At 39.4% G+C, this 23,308-nt stretch overlaps 1 protein-coding gene across 9 annotated transcripts in view; it reads left to right on the plus strand.

Annotated features, from left to right (window-relative positions):
- Positions 1–23,308, plus strand: part of PTPRM (protein tyrosine phosphatase receptor type M) — a 482,101-nt gene that overhangs the window by 169,342 nt on the left and 289,451 nt on the right. For all 9 annotated transcript variants that reach the window (XM_055799826.1, XM_055799827.1, XM_055799831.1 and 6 more), the window contains exon 6: positions 18,762–18,936. In XM_055799826.1, coding sequence (XP_055655801.1) covers positions 18,762–18,936 — 175 coding nt within the window. The remainder of the gene's footprint in view (positions 1–18,761; positions 18,937–23,308) is intronic.

Raw genomic sequence — 23,308 nt, forward strand, 5'->3', positions numbered from 1 at the left:
GACAGCACAGATTATTGTCAGTATGGGATGACTCTTTCTATTCCATTGAATGACTGAGCAAAAATGCCATTCCTGTGCCATTTCCTGTGCTCCCACTGTAAGGGCTGTAGCAATTGCTGTAATATTTTTTTTTTTTAATTAAACAAATTCCTCTTTGAAACTACAAGCTCTGGAAGTTGACACCAACCATAGGATAATGCACTAGGCACTAAAGAAGCTGGGAATCCCAAGTAATGGAAATACACTTCAGAGAAAAAAAAATAATGTAGGTGGGAGCTGTAGTTAGAATTTGGGAAGAAATTAACATGTGGAGCACAGAACAGTTAATGGTCAAGTGAAAGCAGCTGAGACAATGTCTTCTGAAAAGCTTATGCTAATATTAGTATTTAATAAATTGGCACAAGAAACATGAATCTTTATTATAGGAGAAAGAGGGTAGAATTCATTTTTGGAAGTAACATTCTTTTGATGCAGCCTAGAACATTGAAAAAGCATATGATTTTCTTTCCACCAAAATCTTTGAGCCAGGAATCTAAATTGTATCTTGCAAATTAGAATGAACTTTAGGAAATAAAGATTTACTTAAAACCAGGTAAATTTCTTCCACTGCAAGCGGGCCCAAATTATATACATATGTAGATTTTCTTCTCTGCAAATATATGAAATTTGAACTGTCATATATTGAATATTTACACATACACAATATTATAATTGATAGTAACTAAAATTAAAATCACTATCAAGTGAAAACCACTTAAATATTAAAATAAATGTTTCCAAGGCAATACTTGGGGAAAAATGTGCCTCTGCAGCCTTAAAAGTTTGAACCTTTTGAACCTACCTTTTTTAAAGTACATACTAACATCCTGGGGTTTTTTTTTGCTGCAGATTCCCCATCTCATTCAGTATAGTGGACATACTAAGTTGGTTAATAGCTCCTTAATATGTGGGTTTCTTCATACAAGTGTATTTAGGGCTTCACTTTGCTTACTAAATACTATAGAAATCAATTCTGAAAACAGGTTTGCTAATTTTCTAATGGATTTTTTCTACTAACCTTAATGCTTCACAATATTAACTTGTTTCTATAGGGTGAATAGATATGAGCTTCATTTTATAGTTGAGGAACACGGAAACAGAAACAAAAGCAAAATGATTCCCTTACTTTTGGAAACAGCCTCTGAGGCATCTGGACCTGCTTCTCTGTGTGTAAGACACTGAGCATTTTCCATGCTTAGCATCCTCTGATGTTAATTGCAATAGCAAGTGGTCAGTACTTCAGGAAACTGACCTCAGAGACCAAAATTTGACATCTAGAATATCAGTGTACTGTTAGAACAGTCCTGGGAAAGTTTAAGTGACATGACATAAGGTCTCTGTGACAGAGGCAAGTCTGTTAAATCATGGAATCACACACATGCTGCAATTGTCGGGTTTCTTCATTAGCTTCACTGGCCTGGCTCCACCTCTTCATTTTCCTACCCTCATTTGCTGCTGCTTCTATTTTGCAGCTGGTTCATTCAGTTCCCTCTGTGTGATATTTTGCTAGTTACTTGTTCTAGAATGGTTTAGAGCATGGCTTCTGGGAAATTACTGTTCGGATGATACCGATACCCAGGCATCATGAAATTCCATTTTAATATCAAACCCAATCTTTCAATATTAATTTTTGTTGATTTGTTGTAGCATCACTAAATGTGGCAATTAATTTTTTTTCAGATACTTGTACATTGACTCAGTGTGGGTAGCCCTCCTTGAGAGAGGTTCCTCAAACAATGGAAAGCTACAGTTGAGGGGTCATCACTTCTGTGATGTATTTTTCCTAGCCTCATTCTAAATTGTGGTTGAAATTCAGATAGTTATTTTAAAATGTAATTCTCAGACACATAACTTTTATTGCAGAAATATAGTCCTAAGAGTAAAAATTTGTTGAAGGTAAGCAAGTAACAACAGGATCTCAGGATACGTCTGACAGCTGTAGTAAGCAGCATAATCAGACTTACCAGTAGCAGGAGACTAATGGGTATTCTCCGATAGAATGGGAGAGGGTGAAATCTTTCATACCTATGTTTTATGCATGCGGAACGCAAGCTACTTCATTTGCAGCCAAGAAACTTAGAACAGTATCACTCTAATGGCCAGCATTTTCTACCCTACTTAAGCCATTTATTACCTGTTAATAAGGGATTTGGCTTTTCTTCTTGTCTTTCCTGAAAGCTGTCTTTCACCTCATTCAACGTGTCTTTTGTTTTGTATCTTCAGTATTCTTTTGCTGAAGTTATGAAGAGTATAAGAGATTTTGTTCTTCTGCATACAAAACTGCAAAACCTGTATGCATTATTTATTATTTATTCAAAGGAAGAGATACAATCCTGTGAGAGAGGGAGTTCTGGAAAGCAAATTGTTTTCCTTAGGTATACACACAGACACACAATATATTTATAGGATATACAAAATTGTGTATGTGTGCTTGTTTATGTATATCACATGAAGTATCCCAGAAGGTCAACTGAAGTCTTAGAGTTTCATAAGCATTTTTTGTTAAACTGTCTGAGCCTTTCACATAATTACCATTTTCATAGCTAAGTCTGGAAGCACTTGAGGAAAAAATGTTTCAGCCGGTTTTGAGTACTAAGATAATGAAGCAGTATTTCACTGGTTAAAATTAAATGATATACATATGTAACAACTTAGTAACAGAAACAGATGGAACTATGAATGTAAACTGTACAATGAGATAGGCCTAAAGAAGGTGTTCCTTTGAATATTATAAGAACAATAGTTTGGGTTTGATCAGTAGGTGCTTTTGTCTACTAACTACAGGAGATCTTTCTTCCTTCTGCTCATGAATAGCTGCCTTCCAAGACTGATAAAACCACCTCGTGCATAGCAAATTGTCTTGAGTCCATTGACTTAAGAAGAGCTTTAATGACATCAATCAACTAAGTATTTTGCCAAGACTACACACATCCTGATGAGTGTGCATCCTGATGTGTTTTTTTTTAGATAACCTGTGATGATTTTACTGTTACAAGGGTAATTAGTGCCCTGTAGGGTGGGGTACTATCTATTACTGAATAGATGAAAGGTAAACTTGTTTTAAAATGCTGCCAAACATTTAATATTATTGCCAGGTTTTGGTATGTTAGTTTCTTTGCATCCCCCTCTCCATTCCAGTGTATATTTAGTGCCTTTCTTGCAGACAATATTGTATATTTTCTATTAATTGTCATTAATCAGTCTTAGTTGCTTTTTGTTAATTGCATACTAGTCTTTCTACATGACAGAAAAAAATTCTATGAACAGCAGAACATAGGAGGCTTGTGGTGTGTGTCATGTTTGTGTTACCCAGTGTCTAAGAAGCTGTGATCTTTGATGAAAACCTTTCCTTCATTATCTGCCTTAAATATGAAATGTCTAATGCCTATAATATACTTTGGCTTGTGTTTGGGGCAGTCTTGCAGAACTGTGCTGTTTATTTTTATAAACTTTGTAAGAACTGAAATACTTCAAATGTGCCTGGATTTTTTTGGAGGCTTTAGGTTCTTTGAGGAGAAATGTAAAAGTAACACTTAGGCTGAAAAAGAAAGAAAGAACAAAACAAAGCAGAACCAAACCCATGTTTATATTTGGCTAATAGAAAAACTTGTGCAGATTAGCAATTATGTATAGCATTCATTATGTATAGTGGTATACTTTACATTGGATAATAATGCAATGCAGAGACAAATCACTAGCAGTGTACCCTATGAATCAATACTGTGGCAAGTACTTTTTAGCGTATTTATTACTGACCTGGATGATGATAGAGTGCACCCTCTTCAAGTTCACAGGTGCTACAGAGTTGGGATGAGTGGTTGATGCACCAGAGGGTTGAGCTGCCATTCAGAGGGACATTGACAGGCTGGGCAGAGAGGAACCTCATGAAAATCATTAAAGGGAATTTCAGAGTCCTGCCCCAGGGAAGGAATAATCCCATGTACCACTGCACACTGGGGCCTGACAGGATTGAAAGTAGCTTTGTGAAGAACCTGATGATTGTGATGGACAACTTGACCATGAGTTAGTCATGTGCCCTTGTAGCAGTGAAGACTAACAGCCTCCTGGGCGGCATTAGGAGTATTGCCAGCAGACCAAGGGAGGTGATACTTCCCCTCTGCTCAGTACCGGGGAAACACATCTGGAGTGCTGGGTCTGGTTCTGGGATCCCCAGTGCAAGAAAGATACAGACGCTCTGGAAGAAGGTTAGGGGTCTGGAGGATCTGACATAGAAGGATGCAGCTGGGAGTGTTAATCTGAAGAAGGGAAGGACTGGGGAGATCTTGAAAGAAGTAGAGATCACAAGAGCCAGATTCTTCTCAGTGTTACCTAGTGCCAGTTAGAGACAGTGGGCACAAGTTGAAATACAGGAAATTCCACTTAAACATAAAAAAAAAAAAAAAAAAAAAAGATTACTGTGTTCAAACTCTGGAACAGGTTCATTGGAGAAACTAGGGAGTCTCCATCCTTGGAGATATTAAAGATGCATCTGGATGCAGTGATGAGCAATTTGCTGTAGTTGATCCTGCTTTAAGCAGGGGGCTGGGACTACATGATCACCCCAAATCCCTTCCAACCACAGTTATTTTGTGATTCTGTGATAATATTTTAAAATCACTATTCTTGTCTATAGCATTTAGCAACTTCACTGATAAGGAAATACTGAATTGGAGTTTCTCAGGTGAGGTGAGAGTGAGATGTACACGGTTTTTCAGCAGTTGATTAGATTCCTCTTTTCCCATTTTAACCTCTTGGTTTGTCTTTTCTGTTAATTTCTATTTCTGTCAGTTTACACTTCTTATTTCTTACTTTACTTCTGTTGATCATAAAGGAAGAGAAAGGAAACTCTTAGCAATTAGAGCACATACAGGAAACCCAGTAAAGCAGTTGGGATGGGGCTTTGGCTGTCAATGAACACTGACCTATTAAGCCTCTGATCACACTCTAGTTCCAGCAATTTCTGTGAAAGAAGTAGAATATTGCTAGGAGAGTGTTAGAAATACAAAATCATCTGTTAAAGCAGAAGCTGCAGTCTAGTACTGTGTGTAAAATGCCAGGAGTATAGGAAGTGGCAAAAAGAAGCTCCTTTTCATATGGTTTATAAGTGTGAAGTAAAGAAAATGCAAAGAATAGGGAATGTGAAGCATCTGTGGAAGAATGTATTGTTATCTCTATATCCATGTTTCTTGCATAATTTTTACAGCACGATTTTGTGTGTACAATATTATATTAGCTAGTTGGGTTTGCATTTGTTAATTCTGCCTAAGGTTTAGTTTGTACAGACTTTGTCACAATAAATTTTTAGGAGGCAAACTTCAATTTTTCTGCTTTTCTGCATTTTTAGAACTTTAATAAAATGTGATAGAAGGATTTAATTTAATTTACATATTCTCTTTCCCTAAAGAGAGGCATTAAGAAAAAAATGTAACAAATCTCAGCTTTCTAAACACCAATTCAAACTTAAAAAAAATTAAAATATGTTTATATGTATTAGAGATCCCATGCCAAATTCCTGGAATAATCTATGTTTATTTTATTTGCTCTGATCTGGCTGTGAGCAAATGTGCATACAAGAAGCTTTGTACCTTAAGATGGTGTGTGTTTAGGTTGCATAAAAAGTCAAATAAATTTTTTAATATGTATACCTAAAGGTCCAAACCAGTTCCTCCTACAAAAGAGTTGTTAGGTTAGATGCTCATCCTTTGAGGAAGATGAATGCATTGCTTATGTGAAAAGCTTTGTTGTGAACAGTTACAGCTCTTCCCTGTGGGCCTAGGGCTGAAGGCTTCATCACACTTAAGAGTAATCCTTTTCTGTCTGTTGGGATGCAGTCTCCTATCAGGATAACACCAGCCAGTTGGTTTTGTTTTTGTTTTTGTTTTTGTTTTTTACCTAGGCTTACTGGTTTTACTCATATATGTATATAGATTTGATAAATCTTTCTCTGATGCTAAGATTTCTCTTACCAAATCTTCAATTATTAGTGGTAGCAGAGACTAGGAGAAATTAATTGTGGACCGTTAATGATAAATCCTAGTGAACATTTGCAAGAAACAGAAAGACATCTTGAAATCAATGTATCTGTAAGGTGTTTTGGCTCCAGTGATGTTTTGGAGCTGAACAGTAGAAAACATCCAGTCTAGTGTTCTTATTAGTAACCTATGTGCAGCTGAATAATCAAAATGTGCTTGGAGTGTGGTAGGATGTACAGTAAAGGTGACTTTGCTCCTTGGACATCATCTTTTCCTTTATAGGTTAACATCAGTGAGGCCAAGTGGTGTACTCTTATCACTGGCATGACCCTCGGAGTGCTGAGATTGATTTAGGGACTAAATTCTCAAAATCAGGGAACTGACATACTCTCAGAAGTGTTGGAAATGGGTTGCAAACCTGCCATCCTCCTGTTTTTGCACCCAAGCACAATGAAATCTTTCCTCCACAGCAGTGTGCTGCTCAGGCTGGTTCTTGCAAGGGAAGCACAACTGGGGTTCACAAAGATACTATGACCAATGAAATGCACAGCTGAAAAAACTAAAATGCTTGATGGTACGATAGCTACTTTGAATCTGTGTTCTAGCTTTACACTACGTGTATGAGATGGTGGCACTGTAATAGTAGAGGTAAAAATGGGCTTTATGTTCTCCCGCTCAGAAACACTGCAGAAGCCTGGCCAGCAAAGGTAATTTACAGGGTAAGCCTACCAATCCACTTGGACTGTCCTGCCCAGCACAAGAACCAGGTGTCAGTAACCATGAAGGAACATCAGTGTGATTTCCTATTAATACTAAAAAATGCAGGTAAGGGGAAATGGAAGAATAAACTTGACTTCTAGCCTCATGAACTGGCTCCACCATTCCTAAGTGATGTGGAAGTTTATGAAGTTAGCCAAAATAGTAGATTTCTGGTGAAAATACCTGACAGAAGCAGCTGTGAAGGTTTACATTATGACATTAGTCAAAACCTTTAAATCAGAAACTGTTCATATCAATGAGCACCACAGACCACATTGGCAGTGACACCAAAAAACAAGTAAAAACTTCAGGGGATGTGGGCAAATTTGATGATTTTATTTCAAGAAAACTAAACAACCCTTGACACGATAGAAAAAAAAAAAAAAAAAAGTATTGCGGCTAGTGAGGAGAGAGGTGCTTATCTCTGTAGTGGTGCCAGCCATCCATCAGGTTGCAAGGAGTGATAGTGGGTGGTGGTCTCCAAAGACCTTTCAGCATCTGTCTAGCAGAGGTAGATGCTGCACTGCCGAAAGTGTGCTTGTGGCACTGAAATGCACATTTTGTTTTCAGCTAGTATACCAGCTGTTCCTGCTTATGAAGGGAATGTGGAGTCTGCAAAATTTCAATATAGGTATTAAAATTTTTGTCTTGAAAAAAGTGTTTTTCATCACAAAAATATAACTCTTCATCCTCTCCCTCTTTGTTAATCTCCTGTGACCAAAAGAGATTTTGGGGAAAAAGTGAATCTGAAAAAATCACAAACTATAGAAGTTTTGCCTTTAGAGGTACACTGCAAACTCTGTGACATCCACTAGGACCTTGGTTATGGACAACACTGCAAAACCTTAAGACAGCTGGAGACAACTTGGCAAAGTTTGTTTGCCAGTAACATGAAAAATCAGTAGATTTCGATCCTACTCATTCACTGAAGATGCTCTGTTGCATCTTATGTCTATGAAGTGTGTCTAAAGTGCCAGTTAAGAGAGCGACTATTATTTTATTTAACAAGGATGATATGAAACTTGGACTCTGGATAAAAAGTTTCTGGTAACAAGTAGCTGTTCTTTCTTCTTCCTTTCTTCCTTGTTTTAGAACTCTCTGAAGTGTTGAGAAACCCAGAGATTAATAAATTGACTACATACATTGATTTGCAGAAAATGTGTTTACGTGCAGACATTTATGGACATGCGCAAGTTAGTGGGGTTGCACGTAAATCTATCCCTCTCCTCCATCGCTATTCAGCCTCATATATATTCTTACCTGATGAAGTGACCTGTAAGAAAAATTGTCCTGGAATTACTTTTATCAGTCTAACCTTTCTGATATTCTTGTCTGAGTTTGAAAATGAAGTGACCCAAGCAGTGTTCTCTTTTCAGGAAACTCAGTGTGATATGTTAATCTTCCAGTTTTTCTGGAGTGTTAAATAATGTAGTACAAGGTGATTAGCAAACCTGAGATAATGGAACAGTTGAACTATGCCACTGGGGGGGCTGGTTAAATTCAGCTTGCTTTTCAAAAGCATGTTAGGTATTTCTTTTTCTGGACCCTGAAGATTGTCTTGATATGAAACACAGTTCAGCAGCAGTAGAATCACTTGGGAACATGTACGAGTTAGGCAATTGATAAAGTAAATTCAGTACTCTTTCTGTGCTATTCTCTTGGACCTTTGGGAGAAAGAAACAGTGACCTTTACAATTAATACTGTAGTTAAAACATACAAACTTACTGCTGGGCGGTATCGTGTTCAAATTGGAGTTAAATCAAGACTTCTTTTTTAAGACCCAGGGCTGTTGAAGCTGTTTTGAGGCAAGGAGGACCAAAGTAAAGATTAAATTAAATTAAACCCAAAGGGAAGATGATAGAAAGGAAAGAGAGCATAGGGGAAGGTATGTGTTGGGGGTGGGAGCTGTTAAACTATGTGACTGACTCAGTAATGAAGACTGAAACACCTCCAGCTAAACCCCCCTCTACAGTAGCTTCCCTGTTACATGAACCAAGGTGTAACTACCTTACTTATTATTACTGTTCTGGTTGTAATTTATTCAGAAATTGCACTGTCACAGTTGAGAGGTTTATTATGGCTTTCTTTAATCATAGGCATGTGTCTCTTCTTGCCATTCATTCCTCTGATTTGGAAGAATTTTCAGGAGGCTGCTGCCTTGCCCTTAGCAGGGCATTGTTTCTCATTGCCAGATATGTACGTGCCTCTTTCTTGGCTACTGCTTCCTTGCCTGCTTTGTAGGACTCGGTATGCTTTGGTTTTCCTGCTGTTCTGGTTGTTTAAAACTTTGGAGCGGACTTCAGGTCCTCAGAACTTGCATGTTGGGACTTGCTTCATCCCATGCTATTATTCTTCCAAACGAGATAACAATTTTCCAGAGAAGAGAATGTGGAACATGAGCACACTGTTTTTTAACTGTCCTATTAGGTACTTGGATAGAAAAGGCAGACAAATGCCTGTACTGGATCACTTTGCATTGTGTATATGGATGAGAATTATGCTAACGGTGTTTACTTTCTCGTATTCTCCTCATCACTCTGCTCCTTCCCAGCCTGTCCATAAGCCTGGCATCTGCAGAATTTCAAGCCAGAGTATTTAAAATCCTATATATGTTCTCTTAATTTTTTTTTAGCAAGGTGTTCTTCCTAACTCTTGGAATTTTTAATACAAAAAGGGTGATGAGAAGCATTTAGTTTGCATATTTCAAAGAAATAAGATACAGCATTAGATTAAATGACTTTACAAGTAGGGCTATGAGTTCAGCAAAATGCTTAGCAGATACATGGATCATTGCCATAATTTCTGGCTAAAGTATAAATCTCTCTGTTAGAGAAGTGCAGTTTTCTCCAGACATTTCTGAGGATGTAGTTCCCTACAAGTCATTTTGTTTTGTATTGTATTGTGTGCTATTAAAGATGAATGGAAAGAAGATTTGGACTTTTTACATAGTTTGTGAGCACTTACAAATTCTTAGAAAATGTAAACTCTTCTCAATTGCTCTGGAATTTAATGTGAAAATAAAAAATAGATTGAGCAGGGTTTGGGGTTTTTTTTCTTGTAAACTCTCCATGTAATAATAACAGATTTGCTCCTGTCAGAACGATATGAAAATATTTCAGTATGTAAGTACAGAGTAACTGCTTTGGGTAAATTACACTGAGTTTAACGACTGCAGAAAATGCAATAATGTCTTTATTTACTTTCTGTATGTTTATTTATATCTTCAAATAGATGTCATTGCTTGATATTTGATAATATGACTATTCAATATGGAACTTGAGTAACATTTTATATTACCTGGCAGCTCCAGGTATCATAATAAACAGAGATTTATGGAGAGCAATGTGATTTGAAGAAAAGGCTCAGTTATCAAACATTAAAATATCAAAAGCTGAAATCTTTCTTGAAAGGTAAAATAATAACATTTTGCTTGAATGCCAATTAGTTACACATGCCGAGTGTAATTCTGGCTCATAGCAGAATAATTCTAAACAGGACAATAATCTTTTTCCAGCATGGCCTCATTACTTGAATGAAATACACTTGTTAACTTACACAGATGGAATAAATAGAGGATAATCACAGGATTTGTGGTGGTTCTAATCTAGACTGACAAACAGTTGTCTTGGTTATGAAAGCAGTTCTAGAAATTCAGAGGTAGAGCCAACTGTCTTAATTATTGGAATGATATGAACTCTGTAAAGCAATTTTGTTGAGGTATTAATTACTATTTGATTTAATTTCATACATATTTTAAACAAAATTACTTCTGGCACTGCTGATGTTATTTGAGATCCCGCTGGTATGACTTTAATCATAATTTTATAAATGCGCATATTTAAATGTAGAATAATGCAAACTCTTTATTTTATTAAATGTATGAAGAGCTGCTTAATCTACCTGTATGGACAGAGGGTGACTGACTGATGTTTCCTTTTAAGTCTCTTCTGGCAAAATTGTTGAAACATTCCTTGAGAGCGATTAATGCAGTGGTACTGCTGGATATAATATCCCAGAACTTCAATCCCTTTGAATTACTGCAGCATTTTTGTTAAAAAGTATTTCTGAAAGGTTTAATATATATCTTGTTGCTGCTAAATTGCTGTTCATTTAGAAGACTTAGAGTTCGTTCATTGCCTAAAAGAGACTGTAAGTCTAATTTAAATAACCATCAACCTATTTCTTTTCATTCTAGCTTGCCTAAAATGAAAAAATAATGTGCATTTTAAAGTGCTTTAAGCGGTCTTTGTATGCATGTGATATGCTGGTACTAGGTATATGGATTTTCAAGATGTGTATATCCTAAAGTTAAATGAAGAATATGTTTTATATCCCCATATATTAAATATTAAATACAATATCACTTAATAGATAATTTATTCTTATATGTGATTTGCCAGTAATGTATTTTCATTAGTTGGCTTAAATAGCATTATGAAATATGTATATTTATGTTTTTTAAAAGCTTTCTCTGAGCATTTGAAAATGTATGGGTTGCTCTGTGGCCAATGGACTCTGTTATTTTCATTTTTGGATCTCAACATCTTGCAGTGTATGTTTTGTGGTCAAATTTTTTTTGCTCTAAGAAGGTTAGATAGCATTGCCCAGGGGACATGGCCTTTGTAGTCCAAGCAGGTCTGGCATTAAATGATTGCAACAGTTTCCTCTTTCCAAAGAATGGAGTGTCCTGTTCGCCCAGTTCTGAGTCCCGGAGGCAGGAAGAGCTAGTAAACTTAATCTGCAGTAAAGCCTCAGTCTTCCACACGGCAAGGCATGGCTAAAGTAAAATAATAAAAAGAACAATATTTATCTTTCAATTGTTTTTAAAACAAATAAACCGTACTCAGAAAACAGAAGGATGCTACAAATTTGCTCCAACAACCTGTTTTAATGGGGTTTAATATAGAGTTCCATAGTGTTGCATTGTAAATTGTCAATTTTGTATTTTTCTGGAATGGGATTAATAAATCACAGACTTGTGAATTTTTGTTTAATTTCCAATAAGATATGAGATATTTGTGAAGACTCAGGTCTCCACATAAAAAGTGGGAGTTTGCAAGACCTATTGGTAAGTTTCAGAATATATCTTTAAAAAAGTGTGATTAATGTTTTAATGACTATAATTAGTAAAGCAATGGATTGTAAGTGATCTCTTATTTGTGGGACTTAAGAATGTCATCAGTGAGTGTTAAAAACTTATTTTTGTGAATGCTACTAAGAATAATGTCATTAAAAAGTTGTGGTGGGATGTATTAATATGTTCAATAAATGAATGTTCATTTGATATAATTAATTTCATTCTAGCTGTTCTAAATGAAACAGCTATTGAGAATCAACACTGAGAGCTTATCATTTATCATAAAATGTGCTTAAAGGGTCCTGTTAAATATTGAAAAGAAAATATTATTGACATTCTCCTCCAGATTTCAGGTAGTTAACTAAAAGTGACCAGTGTCACACCTGTGCAGCTTCCTGAAGACACTGTGCAGTAAGTCAGGGAGAACAAAATGTGAATAAAGGAAGCAAAGCTGGCCATGTGGGTACAGTTAAAACAGAAGCCATTCTATATTTATATATCAAATTATAAATAGTGTTTTTTTCAGATTAAAAATAGTCTTTTGCCATTTGTCCATTGCTGAAATAAGAATCTGGGAGAGGTTGTAGGTGTAGACTTTTTTCTTTTTTACTCTGCAGCCTTTTAAACTCTTTTCTGCAATACCTGTGGATTGAACTTTTATAAATGAATTCATTACCTTCATTACCATTCCTTTATGCTCAGGTTTAAATCAATTAGGTAGCTCTCCTACTCATTTGCTGTCATCCCAGAAGAGAGGGAAGACTTGCTCTCTTGAGCTGTATTTTTTCTTGTGGAAAGTGAAGCAATTACGTTTCTTAATCTTTGTCTGCTCCAGACATTATGTTTTCCTTGAAAATATTTTTTCTCAAAGAGACTAAAGAAAAAAAATCTTTTTTTATCTCCTTTGAATTCTAGTAGGAAATGTCATGCCAGTGATTTCTGTGGGACTATTTGAGTTCTAACATATAATTAGACACTCTGTACTTTGCCCCTGTAAGTTTGTAATGTTTAAAAGAAGTCAGTCAAGATAATCTTTGTTAATAGTAATCTCACCTATATTTCACATGTGTGTTAATAATAACAAACACTTTTTATTCTCGAGTTCCTTCATGAATTTTGAAGCCACTATTAATAATCTGTTTCACAGGTGGATTTTGGTGGGGGGCAAAAATGCTCAAATCTTTTGTAAGGCCAAGCTGAATTATATTTAAGACTCATGTAAATTGTTCATTTGAGCAAAATTATGTGTGTTTCCGAAATGTGATTTAGCTTCTTCCTATTTCAGTCAAAATTATTGACATGTGACTGGATATTATGTGATGCATGGCCATAATAAGTCAATTATTTGATCAAACTAAGATTTCCTGTTGTAGAACAGGAGTTAAAACATTTGCAATAAGGGGAAATTAGTGTGTTCAGGAATCAGAAGAAGGTGAAAAAGACTATGGGACCACAGTGAAATGAAAATTTATGATAAATGCTGCAATGCATTGATCACTTCCAATTTTCATTCTACTTATGCACAAAAAAGATGGGAAATGTGTCCTGTGGGGCTGAATCATAGAATCATTTAGGTTAGAAAAGACCTTTATGATCATCAAGTCCAACTGTTAACCCAGGACTGCCAAGTCCACATCTACTTGTCATCTAAATACCTCCAGGGATGGTGACTCCACCACTTCCCTGGGCAGCCTGTTCCAATGCTTCACCACCCTTTCAGTGAAGAAATTTTCCCTAATATCCGATCTAAAGCTCCCCTGGCACAACTTGAGGTCATTTCCTCATGTCCTATCACTTGTTACTTGGGAGAAGAGATGGGCACTCACCTTGCCACAGCCTCCTCTCAGGTAGTTGTAGGGAGTGATAAGGTTCCCCCCTGAGCCTCCTTTTCTCCAGACCAAACAACCCCGGGTTCCTCAGCTGCTCCTCATAAAATGTGTGCTCTAGACATTTGACCAGCTTCATTGCCCATCTCTGAACAGAGTCCAGCACCTCGATGTCCTTCGTGTAGTGACGGGCCCAAAACCGCACACAGTATTCAAGGTGCGGCTTCACAAGTGCCCCGTACAGGGGGACAGTCACTGCCTTAGTCCTGCTGGCCACGCTGCTTCTGATACAAGCCAGGATGCTGTTGGCCTTCTTGGCCCCCTGGGCACACTGCTGGCTCATGTCCAGCTGGCTGGTGACCAGCACCCCCAGGTCCTTTTCCATCAGGCAGCTTTTCAGCCGCTCTTCCCCAAGCCTGCGATGTTGCGTGGGGTTGCTGCAGCTGCAGGACCCAGCATTTCTCCTTGTTGCACCTCATACAACTGGCCTCGGCCCATCGGTCCAGCCTGACCAGACCCCTCTGCAGAGCCTGCCTGCCCTCAGGCAGATCAACACTCCCACCCACCTTGGTGTCATCTGCAGACTTACTGAGAGTGCACTCAATCCCTTTGTGCAGATTGTTGATAAAGATATTAAACATACCTGGCCCCTCAGTACTGAGCCCTGGGGAACACCACTTCTGATCAGCTGCCAACTGGATTTCGCTCCATTCATCACAACTCTTTGGACCCAGCCAGCTAGCCAGTTTTTCACCCAGCAAAGCATATACCTGTCCAAGCTAAGAGTGGTCAGTTTTTCCAGGAGAATGCTGTGGGGAAACAGTGTTCCTCTAAAGGATAGAGATTCTCCTTAGTCTTGCTTTTGTTGGTAATGTACTTAATAGAAGCATTTTTTGTTGTCTTACAGCAAGAGCCAGATTAAGATCTAGTTGGGCTTTGTCCCTTCTAGTTTTCTCCCTGTAAAATATCACAGCATCCTTGTAGTCCTCCTGAGTTGCCTGCTCCTTCTTCTAAAGGTCATGAATTCTCTATGTTTTTTCCTGAGTTCCAGTCAAAGCTCTCTTTTCAGCCAGGCTGTCTTTCCCACCAGCTTGTCTTTCAGAACATGGGAACGGCCTGCTCCTGCACCTTTAAGATTTCCTTCTTGAAGAATGTCCAACCTTCCTTGGCCCCTTGGCCCTTCAGAACTATCTCCCAAGGGACTTTGTCAACCAGGCTCCTAAACAGTACAAAGCTGGCCCTCTGGAGGTCCAGTGTAGCAACTCTGCTGAGCCCCCTCCTTACTTCTCCGAGAACTGAAACTCTTATCATTTCATGATTGCTATGCCCAAGACAGCCTCCAACCTCAGTCCTTCTCTGTTCACAAACAACAGGTCCAGTGGGTGCCTTCCCCAGTTGGCTCACTCAGTAGCTGTGTCAGGAAGGTATCTTCCACACATCCAAGAAGCTCCTGGACTGTTTCCTCTTCGCTGTAATGTATTTTCAGCAGACATCTGGTATGTTGAAGTCCCCCATGAGAACAAGGGCTAGCAATCATGAGACTTCTAGCTGCTTATAGAATATTTCATCTGCCTCTTCATCCTAGTTGGGTGCTCTGTAACAGACTGTCACCACGGTATCTGCCTTGTTGACTCTCCCACTTCTTGCTCATAAGCACTCAACCCTAACATCACCATCATTAAGCTCTTGACAATCAAAATACTCCCTAACATACAGGGCTACCCCACCACCTCTCCTTCCTTGCCTACCCCTTCTGAAGAGTTTATAGCCATCCATTGCAGCACTCCAGTCATGTGAGTCATCCCACCATGTTTCTCTGATGGCAGCTATGTCATAGTTTTCCTGCTTCTAGCTCCTTCTGATTGTTGCCTATGCTGCACATATTGATTTTGATGCACTTCAGTTGGGCTATTGCTCCTGCCAACTTTCTGCGGGGAGAAGCCCTTAAATCCTATGTGTCCATTCTCAAGTGCTTCTTTGGTTTCTGACACATCAATCAACCTTGTGTCTTTCCTGCCACATGGATGTCCAATCCCCTACCTCTATTGAGAGGGCAGACCGAAGGACCTTGCTAGCACACTGGGTGTGCTGCCCCCAGGCTTATCTCTAGCGAGCCTGGTTTTATCCCTTTCCCCCTTCCAATCTAGTTTGAAGCTCTTTCAGTGAGCCCTGCTAACCACTGTGCAAAGATCTTTTTCCCTCTTTGAGACAGGTGTACCCCATCTGTTGCCAGCATGTCTGGTGTCATATAAACCAACCCATGATCAAAAACCACAAAGTTCTGCCAGTAACACCAGGCTCGGAGCCAGGTATTGATCTGCTGGCTCTTCCTGCTTCTTCCCTCATCCTTCCTCGTGACTGGTAGGATAGTGAAGAACACTGCTTGTGTTCCTAATCCCTTAACCGGTTGTCCCAAGGCTATGAAGCCTCTCTTGACTGCCCTCAGACTTCTTTTTGCAACTTCAGCTGCTTCATTGGAGCAGTTCCCTTCATGGACTGCTGGCAGTTTATATGACAACCCAGGCTGTGTTGTTCAGGATTTCTACCAGCCACTCGGAGGTCTGAGGGGCCAGGCCTGGTAGGACACAACTCTCTGTGCAGGGCCAGCGGGGAGTGTGCGTGCATCACACCTTCCCATGGTCTCCTGTCCACACAGGCTACAGATTAAGGCAGAAATTATACTGCCTTGGGCATTGCCTGGTCCTTTCCCTTCACCTCTTTCTCCCTTTAACAGTGTCCTGTAGCCTTTGTTGGGTGGGAACAGCAAGAAATAATTCTTAAAATATTTACACAGTTCTTCAATTATGTTATAACTCTTGAGAGTCCTGGTAGACTCTGGATGCCGGTACCCTGCAGGGAAGGGTGGACGTACCATGCAGGCTGGAGTACAGAGGGGCTTGTTCACACTCTAAATGAGCTGAGCTAGTTTAGGTACTACAATTAATCAGTGTGTGGCAGTGTGTTGCTCCTTAGAGAATAACTTACCCTGTTTCTCAGCAGGATAAAATAGCCTGTGTAAAGCCTCCTGATGTTGCGAACTAGAAAAAAGGAAAATCTAGCATTGGTGAATGTAGTGTAAGCATGTTACTTGGTTATGCACAGAGTCCTTAAAGAGTATGGAAGCTTCAGAAACATACTTTAAAATGATGTGTTTTGTCAGCAGCTCTGATAATTAATTAAGATTAATCAGTTATCATTTTAGGTAAAAGACAATGTTGCTTTTAAAAAATATTCATTCTCCAAAACCATAATTAACCTGCTCTGCTTGCTCCCTGCTAATTGCAGCCATTCTTGCTAGAATGATGTTACAGTGGCAAAACCAGTAGAAGTGGTAGTTTTGAAAAAGTAGTTTGAAATGTTTCTTTCTAAGTTTTGGGTTTTGTAACTGCCATGCCACGTCAGAGAAGCCAGTTTATCAGAAGCTCAGAGTTCTAGGATTTTTAAGGACCTGGCAATTATCTGAAGTAATTCTTAAGTAATAATTTAAGACTGAGTAATTTTTAAGGTATGATAGTATTCCTCTTTGGCCATCTTACAAGCATTTAATTTTTCTCTTAAATAAGCTGTGCATCACCCACGTGTATTTCTGAAGAGGAAATAACTCTACCTTACTGTCCATGAGAATTAGTGTTTACTGTTAATTAAGCTGCTTCTTTGGCATTAATAGCATAATTAACTTTGACTTGGTTTTGTGATTTATGGATGAATTTAATTTTATGTGGCTCTTATTTGAAACTATTTGGTTACAACTGGTATTTTAAGGATAGTTTTGATACAGTGGCAAGTAAAGTCCATAACAAAATGAGGTATTTCCTATACAGGTCTTAAATTCTGCTGGACAAATGACAAACTCTAGGGCAGAAAAACACATCACCAGCTGTATTGATGGTTTATAGAAGATCGGTAGTGCAGGACCCTTGCCATGCTTGAAGCTCCTGAAGTCAGAAAGATCTACTAAAAATAACCGGTGTCATTACATAGCATCAGACTGTTCATATGCTTTCCTGGAAAGAGTGTCTTTTGAGAGGTGCCAGTTGGGGGTCTCCAGTTACTCTTGGTGTTTTGATAATGTAGCCTTCAGTTTGTTGAAATATGTATTTGTGTGAAAAGTGTGCCTTTCTTGTGTGCTTGTTTGAGTAAATGTTGTCACTATACTTTGTATGGGTTTTTTTTCAGCCACCTCTAGCAATTCAATGATTATACATTTTCTGAGGGTCTTTGAGTGTTCACAGTGCACATATCCTATTTCATAGGCAGGTGAAGCACAAGTTCTGATGAGGATCTGAGACCCAATTCTCTCTGTCCTCATCTTTATGTCAGAGGACATGGCAAGATGTCATTTCTGCCCTCTTCTGTCTGCTACCTTTCCTTTTTCACTCCTGCAGCCATGCACTGGATCACGAGGGAGCAGGCCAGTAGCATGGGATTTATGCTGGGCCCTGTGCTCCTCTGCTGTTACGTAGCTCATTTTCTTGTGCTGTGCATGCAATATGTTGAATTGAGGATGAGACACTGCACTGAAGTAGAAACTGCCCAGTTCCCAGTATCATGCTGAGTAAGTGAAAGTTGGAGACATCTTCAGCCTTGTTGGTCATATGCCTGGTAAATCTGTGCCTAGTCTCTTCCACCTGCGTGGCTGATAACGTCATGTGTAGGTGCTGCTGGATGAAAACCATCCACTGACATTTCTGTGCAAGCTGTGCAAGATGCAAGAGGGGAAGAGAAAGCGGAGACCAAGTATGCTGGGTTTCATGTTTCTTTAAAAGAAATGATGTTAAATATTTGTATAAAGTAAGCCAAGCAAGTAAATGTTACATTGCTCTTAAATCTTTCTATTAGTTAATCTATAAAGAGTTGAAAGCAGCTGTTCAGATCAGTGGTCGCATACTGATGATGAATGGTTGTAACTCACATGGGAAGGCAGTAAAGTCTCACACAGCATAAACATCTGTAAAAGTAACATACAGACTTCTGCTTTTATCTTGCCTCCCCTCTTGGGGAACTTGAGAGAAATAAAATAGGTTGTCAGTACTTTTTTTTTTTTTAATATGACTAACAATATTCTTTATTTTTGTTTCTCCACCTAGGGTATTTATGTAAGGGATGCACCTTTGAAGGACATAAAAGTGTTCAACTTCCGCCGATTTGTAGCTCTTTTTAGTGTGGTAAATGCTACGAAGCGGGACGCTGGCAACTATCGCTGCATGATCCGGACAGAAGGAGGAGTTGGTGTATCAAACTATGCAGAACTGATAGTCAAAGGTATTTAACAATAAAAATAAGTATTTGCATGCTCAGTGTATGGAATAAGGATACTGCTAATTCAGTAAGAATGTTACCCATAGCCTGTTAAAGTCAATAAGAGGTTCAGTAAATAGACTCTATTTATGTAAATCTTAACAGTCTATCCAGCTGTAACAAGGCTAGGGCTAATTAACTAGTTACTTGTTGATTGTTGTTTTAAATATTTCTCCAAAAAGGTACTGTTTAGAACTATATGTCTTTACAAGATTTTTTGAAAAAGATGAACATATACTGGCTATTTACCTCCTTTGTGGAGATTGCATTCTAAAAATATATTTACTGCAAAATATGAAAGACTTACATTACAACAAACATAAAATACACATATTCCAACACATGGAGGGATGTTTCTAAAAATAGCAGGAAATACATGTAAATAGAACGCATACAGGTCTGTCCATCCTAAATAAAAAAACTCAGCTAAAACAATTTTTTAATATTCATGGCTTTTATATTTCATTTTGATTGCTTCTTACTTTTATACTAGTATTTTGGAGGAACAAAATTTTATTTTTGTTTTGTCAGAGACAAAACCATATTCTTTAGCATCTAAGTTGTGGAGCCACAGAATTGTGCAATGTATCTTTCCTTTCTGGTCCAAGAAACAAGTGAGATGAAGGGCTAAAAGGTCTTTTTCTCTTCTTTCTGAAATAAATTTGATCCAAGTTTGCAAGGAGTGAATGACTGCCCTAAAACTAAATCCACCACAGGTGTGGGATTTTCCGCTGAGAATTAGGAAGGACACAGTTGCATCTATTATGCAACCTCTGATTTTAGAAACAGTATCCTTTGTTGGATAATACTTTCTTTCTTTTGAGGGTAGCATTTGGATTATCAGAGATTATTTAATTTTAGATGTTCTAATGGAATTAAAGAAATTTATAGGCTAAGGAGTAACAGAGCAAGAAATTAATTTTGTGTCATACTTTCTTGTCACTCTGCTTTCCAAATTCTGCTCTAGGTTTTATCTTTTGGGTTAAGATACAAATTAACATTTCTTATGATTTAGTAATCTAATTAAAGAATCAGTTCCTATTCCAGTATAAGAGCTTGCAGAGTTCTACTTGCAGACAGCAAACTGGATAAGGGGCTTTGTTATTAGTTGATCTGGGATTTACTCTTTTCTTTCTCCTAACTTTTCAATTATTTTGCATATTTATAAACCTGTATGAGATTTGTCAGAACTTCTTGAAGACACAATCCTGTTGCTAAAGGCAACTTATATGTAGGACAATAAGAAAGATGTAGGATAACTGTTACATCTGAAAATGTACCATGGATCTTGTTTCTGAAGTCAATATAGAAAGCATGTGTATGAGAAGCTAGCAGTAAAGGTGTATTGGGTTTGCAGGGCAAGTTTTGGTAGCAGGAGGACTACTGTGGTGGCTGCTGTGAGCGGCTGTGAGAAGCTTCCCCATGTTCGATGGAGCCAGTGCCAGCCGGCTCCAAGATGGATCTGCCGCTGGCCAAGGCCGAGCCCAAGAGTGATGGTGGTAGCACCTCTGGGGTAACACATTTAAGAAGGGGGGAAAGTTACTGTGCAACAGCACTTGCAGCTGGAGAGTGGAGTGAGACTATGTGAGAGGCAGAGCCCCGCAGCCCCCAGGTCAGTGCAGGAGGGGCAGGGGGGCTCCAGGCGCCGGAGCAGAGATTCCCCTGCAGCCCGTGGTGAAGCCCACGGTGGGGCAGGCTGTGCCCCTCAGCCCGTGGGGGTCCGTGGTGGAGCAGATCCCCACCTGCAGCCCGTGGGGGTCCATGGTGGAGCAGATCCCCACCTGCAGCCCGTGGAGGACCCCACACCGGAGCAGGTGGGTGCCCAAAGGAGGCTGCGACCCCGTGGGAAGCCCAGGCTGGGGCAGGGTCCTGGCAGGGCCTGTGACCCCGCGGGGAGAGGAGCCCAGGCTGGGGCAGGGTCCTGGCAGGGCCTGTGACCCCGCGGGGAGAGGAGCCCAGGCTGGGGCAGGGTCCTGGCAGAGCCTGTGACCCCGCGGGGAGAGGAGCCCAGGCTGGGGCAGGGTCCTGGCAGGGCCTGTGACCCCGCGGGGAGAGGAGCCCAGGCTGGGGCAGGGTCCTGGCAGCGCCTGTGACCCCGCGGGGACCCAGGCTGGGGCAGGCTGTGGAGAACTGCAGCCCGTGGGCAGGGCTGACACCGGAGCAGCTGATGGAGGACTGTCTCCCGCGGGAGGGACCCCAGGCTGGAGCAGGGCAGTGTGAGGAGCCTCCCCCTGCGAGGCAGGAGCGGCAGAGACAGCGTGTGATGGACTGACCGCAGCCCCCGCTCCCGTCCCCCTGCGCTGCTGGGCGGGGGGCGGGACAGAAAATTGGGAACGAAGTTGAGCCTGGGAAGGTGTGGGGGTTTTTTAAGATTTGGTTTTATTTCTCATTACCCTACTCTGCTTTGATTGGTAATAAATTAAACTAATTTCGCCAAGTTCAGTCTGTTTTGCCTGTGACAGTGACCAGTGAGTGATGTCCCTGTCCTTTTCTCATCACATGAGCTTTTCATCATATATTCTCCCCTGTCCAGTTGAGGAGGGCAGTGATAACGCAGCTTTGGCGAGCACCTGGCATCCAGCCAGGGTTAAGCCATGACAGAAGGAAGAGTTTGAAGGAGAGGAGGCTCAGTGGCATAAATAAGGAATCAGGACAAAATACTAAAGCAAAGCAAAAGTTCTGGGGAAAAAATGATGAGACAAAGTGAGGACAATAGAGTTTACGCTGAGAAGAGATACAGGAATGTTAGCAGTTAAGCTGTAGATAGGATGTGGGTTTTTTTGAATTAAATAAAAATTGAAGGGGATATTTAAGAAGAAAATAAGGAGTGGAATAATGAAGAGGTGATATGGTTAGAGCAGTGTGAACAGGTGTTGATTGGAGAAGAAAAAACTCAGGCTATAGGTTAGCCTGGGGAATAATAGGTCACCAGTAGAAGATACAAGAAAGCCACAATGAAGAAGAAACTATTTTCCAAATGGAAGAATATGGTTTTAGTGAATGTGTTTTAGAGAATATGGAGAGAAACATGACAAGACAAGGAGAAGGAAGTTGCAAATAACCAGTGTATGAAGATAAGACAAAACAAATTGTGGTGTGAAAGCTTAGATGAGCTACTAGAATGGACAGATGAAGAAATAAACAGAGTGGGTGAGATGAGAGTGTCGTTATGGAAATGTGGAAAAATTGAGGTTATTTCAGTCCAAGAATGAAAACAAAATAAAAGATGTGGCTAAAAATGTAAATATAAGTCAGCAAAAAAAAAGAAAGTGTGGGCTGTGAATCCCAATAGGAATGAAGAAACATCTTTCAGACCTAACATCAGTGAAAATGAAGAATGGAGACTGCCTGAAGGAGGCAGGTGGAAAATTTACTGCCTCAGTGACAGGAGGTACAGGAAGCTGAGTAAGTTAGATTCTTTTCAGTTTCTCTGATTTAGGGTGTTTTAATTTATTAGGGCTCCTTTTGTGGTGCAGTAGATAAAATTATGAAGCGTATCGTTAAAGCATTTGTGCTTGTGGAGGTTCTTTCAGAAAATTTGCACTAGGCACTGTGAGCAAGTGGATAGCCTTTGGGTGTAATCCCATTAACTACTTGTAGAGCGGCAAAGTAATTATGGTAATCCCCCTTGCCTGTATTGGAGCTTTTATGAGACCACCTGCAGGTCATTCCTTCTGACCTAAAAAGACCCATTTTAAACATTGTGCTGTAAAAACCTTTAGATGGCTATGCTGAAATAGCAGCATTAGGGCCTAATTAGTAAATACCCTTTCTTATTGATGACCTATAATTAAGAAATTGTATTTACTATTTTTTTCAGCAGCTTGTCTGCAATGTTAGTTAGCAGAATTCAAAGATAATGGAGTGAGTGATTTCAATGCAGATATATCTTTTTTAATCCATCACCATCAATAAATCATGAAAAATGTACATTTACCCATATTGTATATAATGCTTAGTATACTTGGGAATTACTGATGGTTTAATAATAGTATGTGTAGAAACAGTGGTGTAATTACTCCCCACTCTTTGTTGCAAACAATGAATCTAATTCTTTTTTAATTTACACTGGTGTAACCAAGCTGACTTAAGAGGAATTTCCCTAGAATTACACTGCTAGGATGACAGGGGAGTCAAACTTTATGTTTGTAAGTTAAAGAGCATCAGTTCTTCACATTTATCTCTCTCTCTGTTTCATTGTGGTTACTGAACTTGTAACTCAAGTTGCAAGTAAGTAAATGCTGCACTGGAGTTGGTATATTTTCAAAGTATCTTGGCTTTTAAGTTGGGATGTTTGCACAGTGTAGTGAGTTACAGCTGTGTACAACACCCATTC

Source organism: Falco peregrinus, chromosome 3, assembly GCF_023634155.1.
Source record: "Falco peregrinus isolate bFalPer1 chromosome 3, bFalPer1.pri, whole genome shotgun sequence".
Classification (NCBI taxonomy): domain Eukaryota; kingdom Metazoa; phylum Chordata; class Aves; order Falconiformes; family Falconidae; genus Falco; species Falco peregrinus.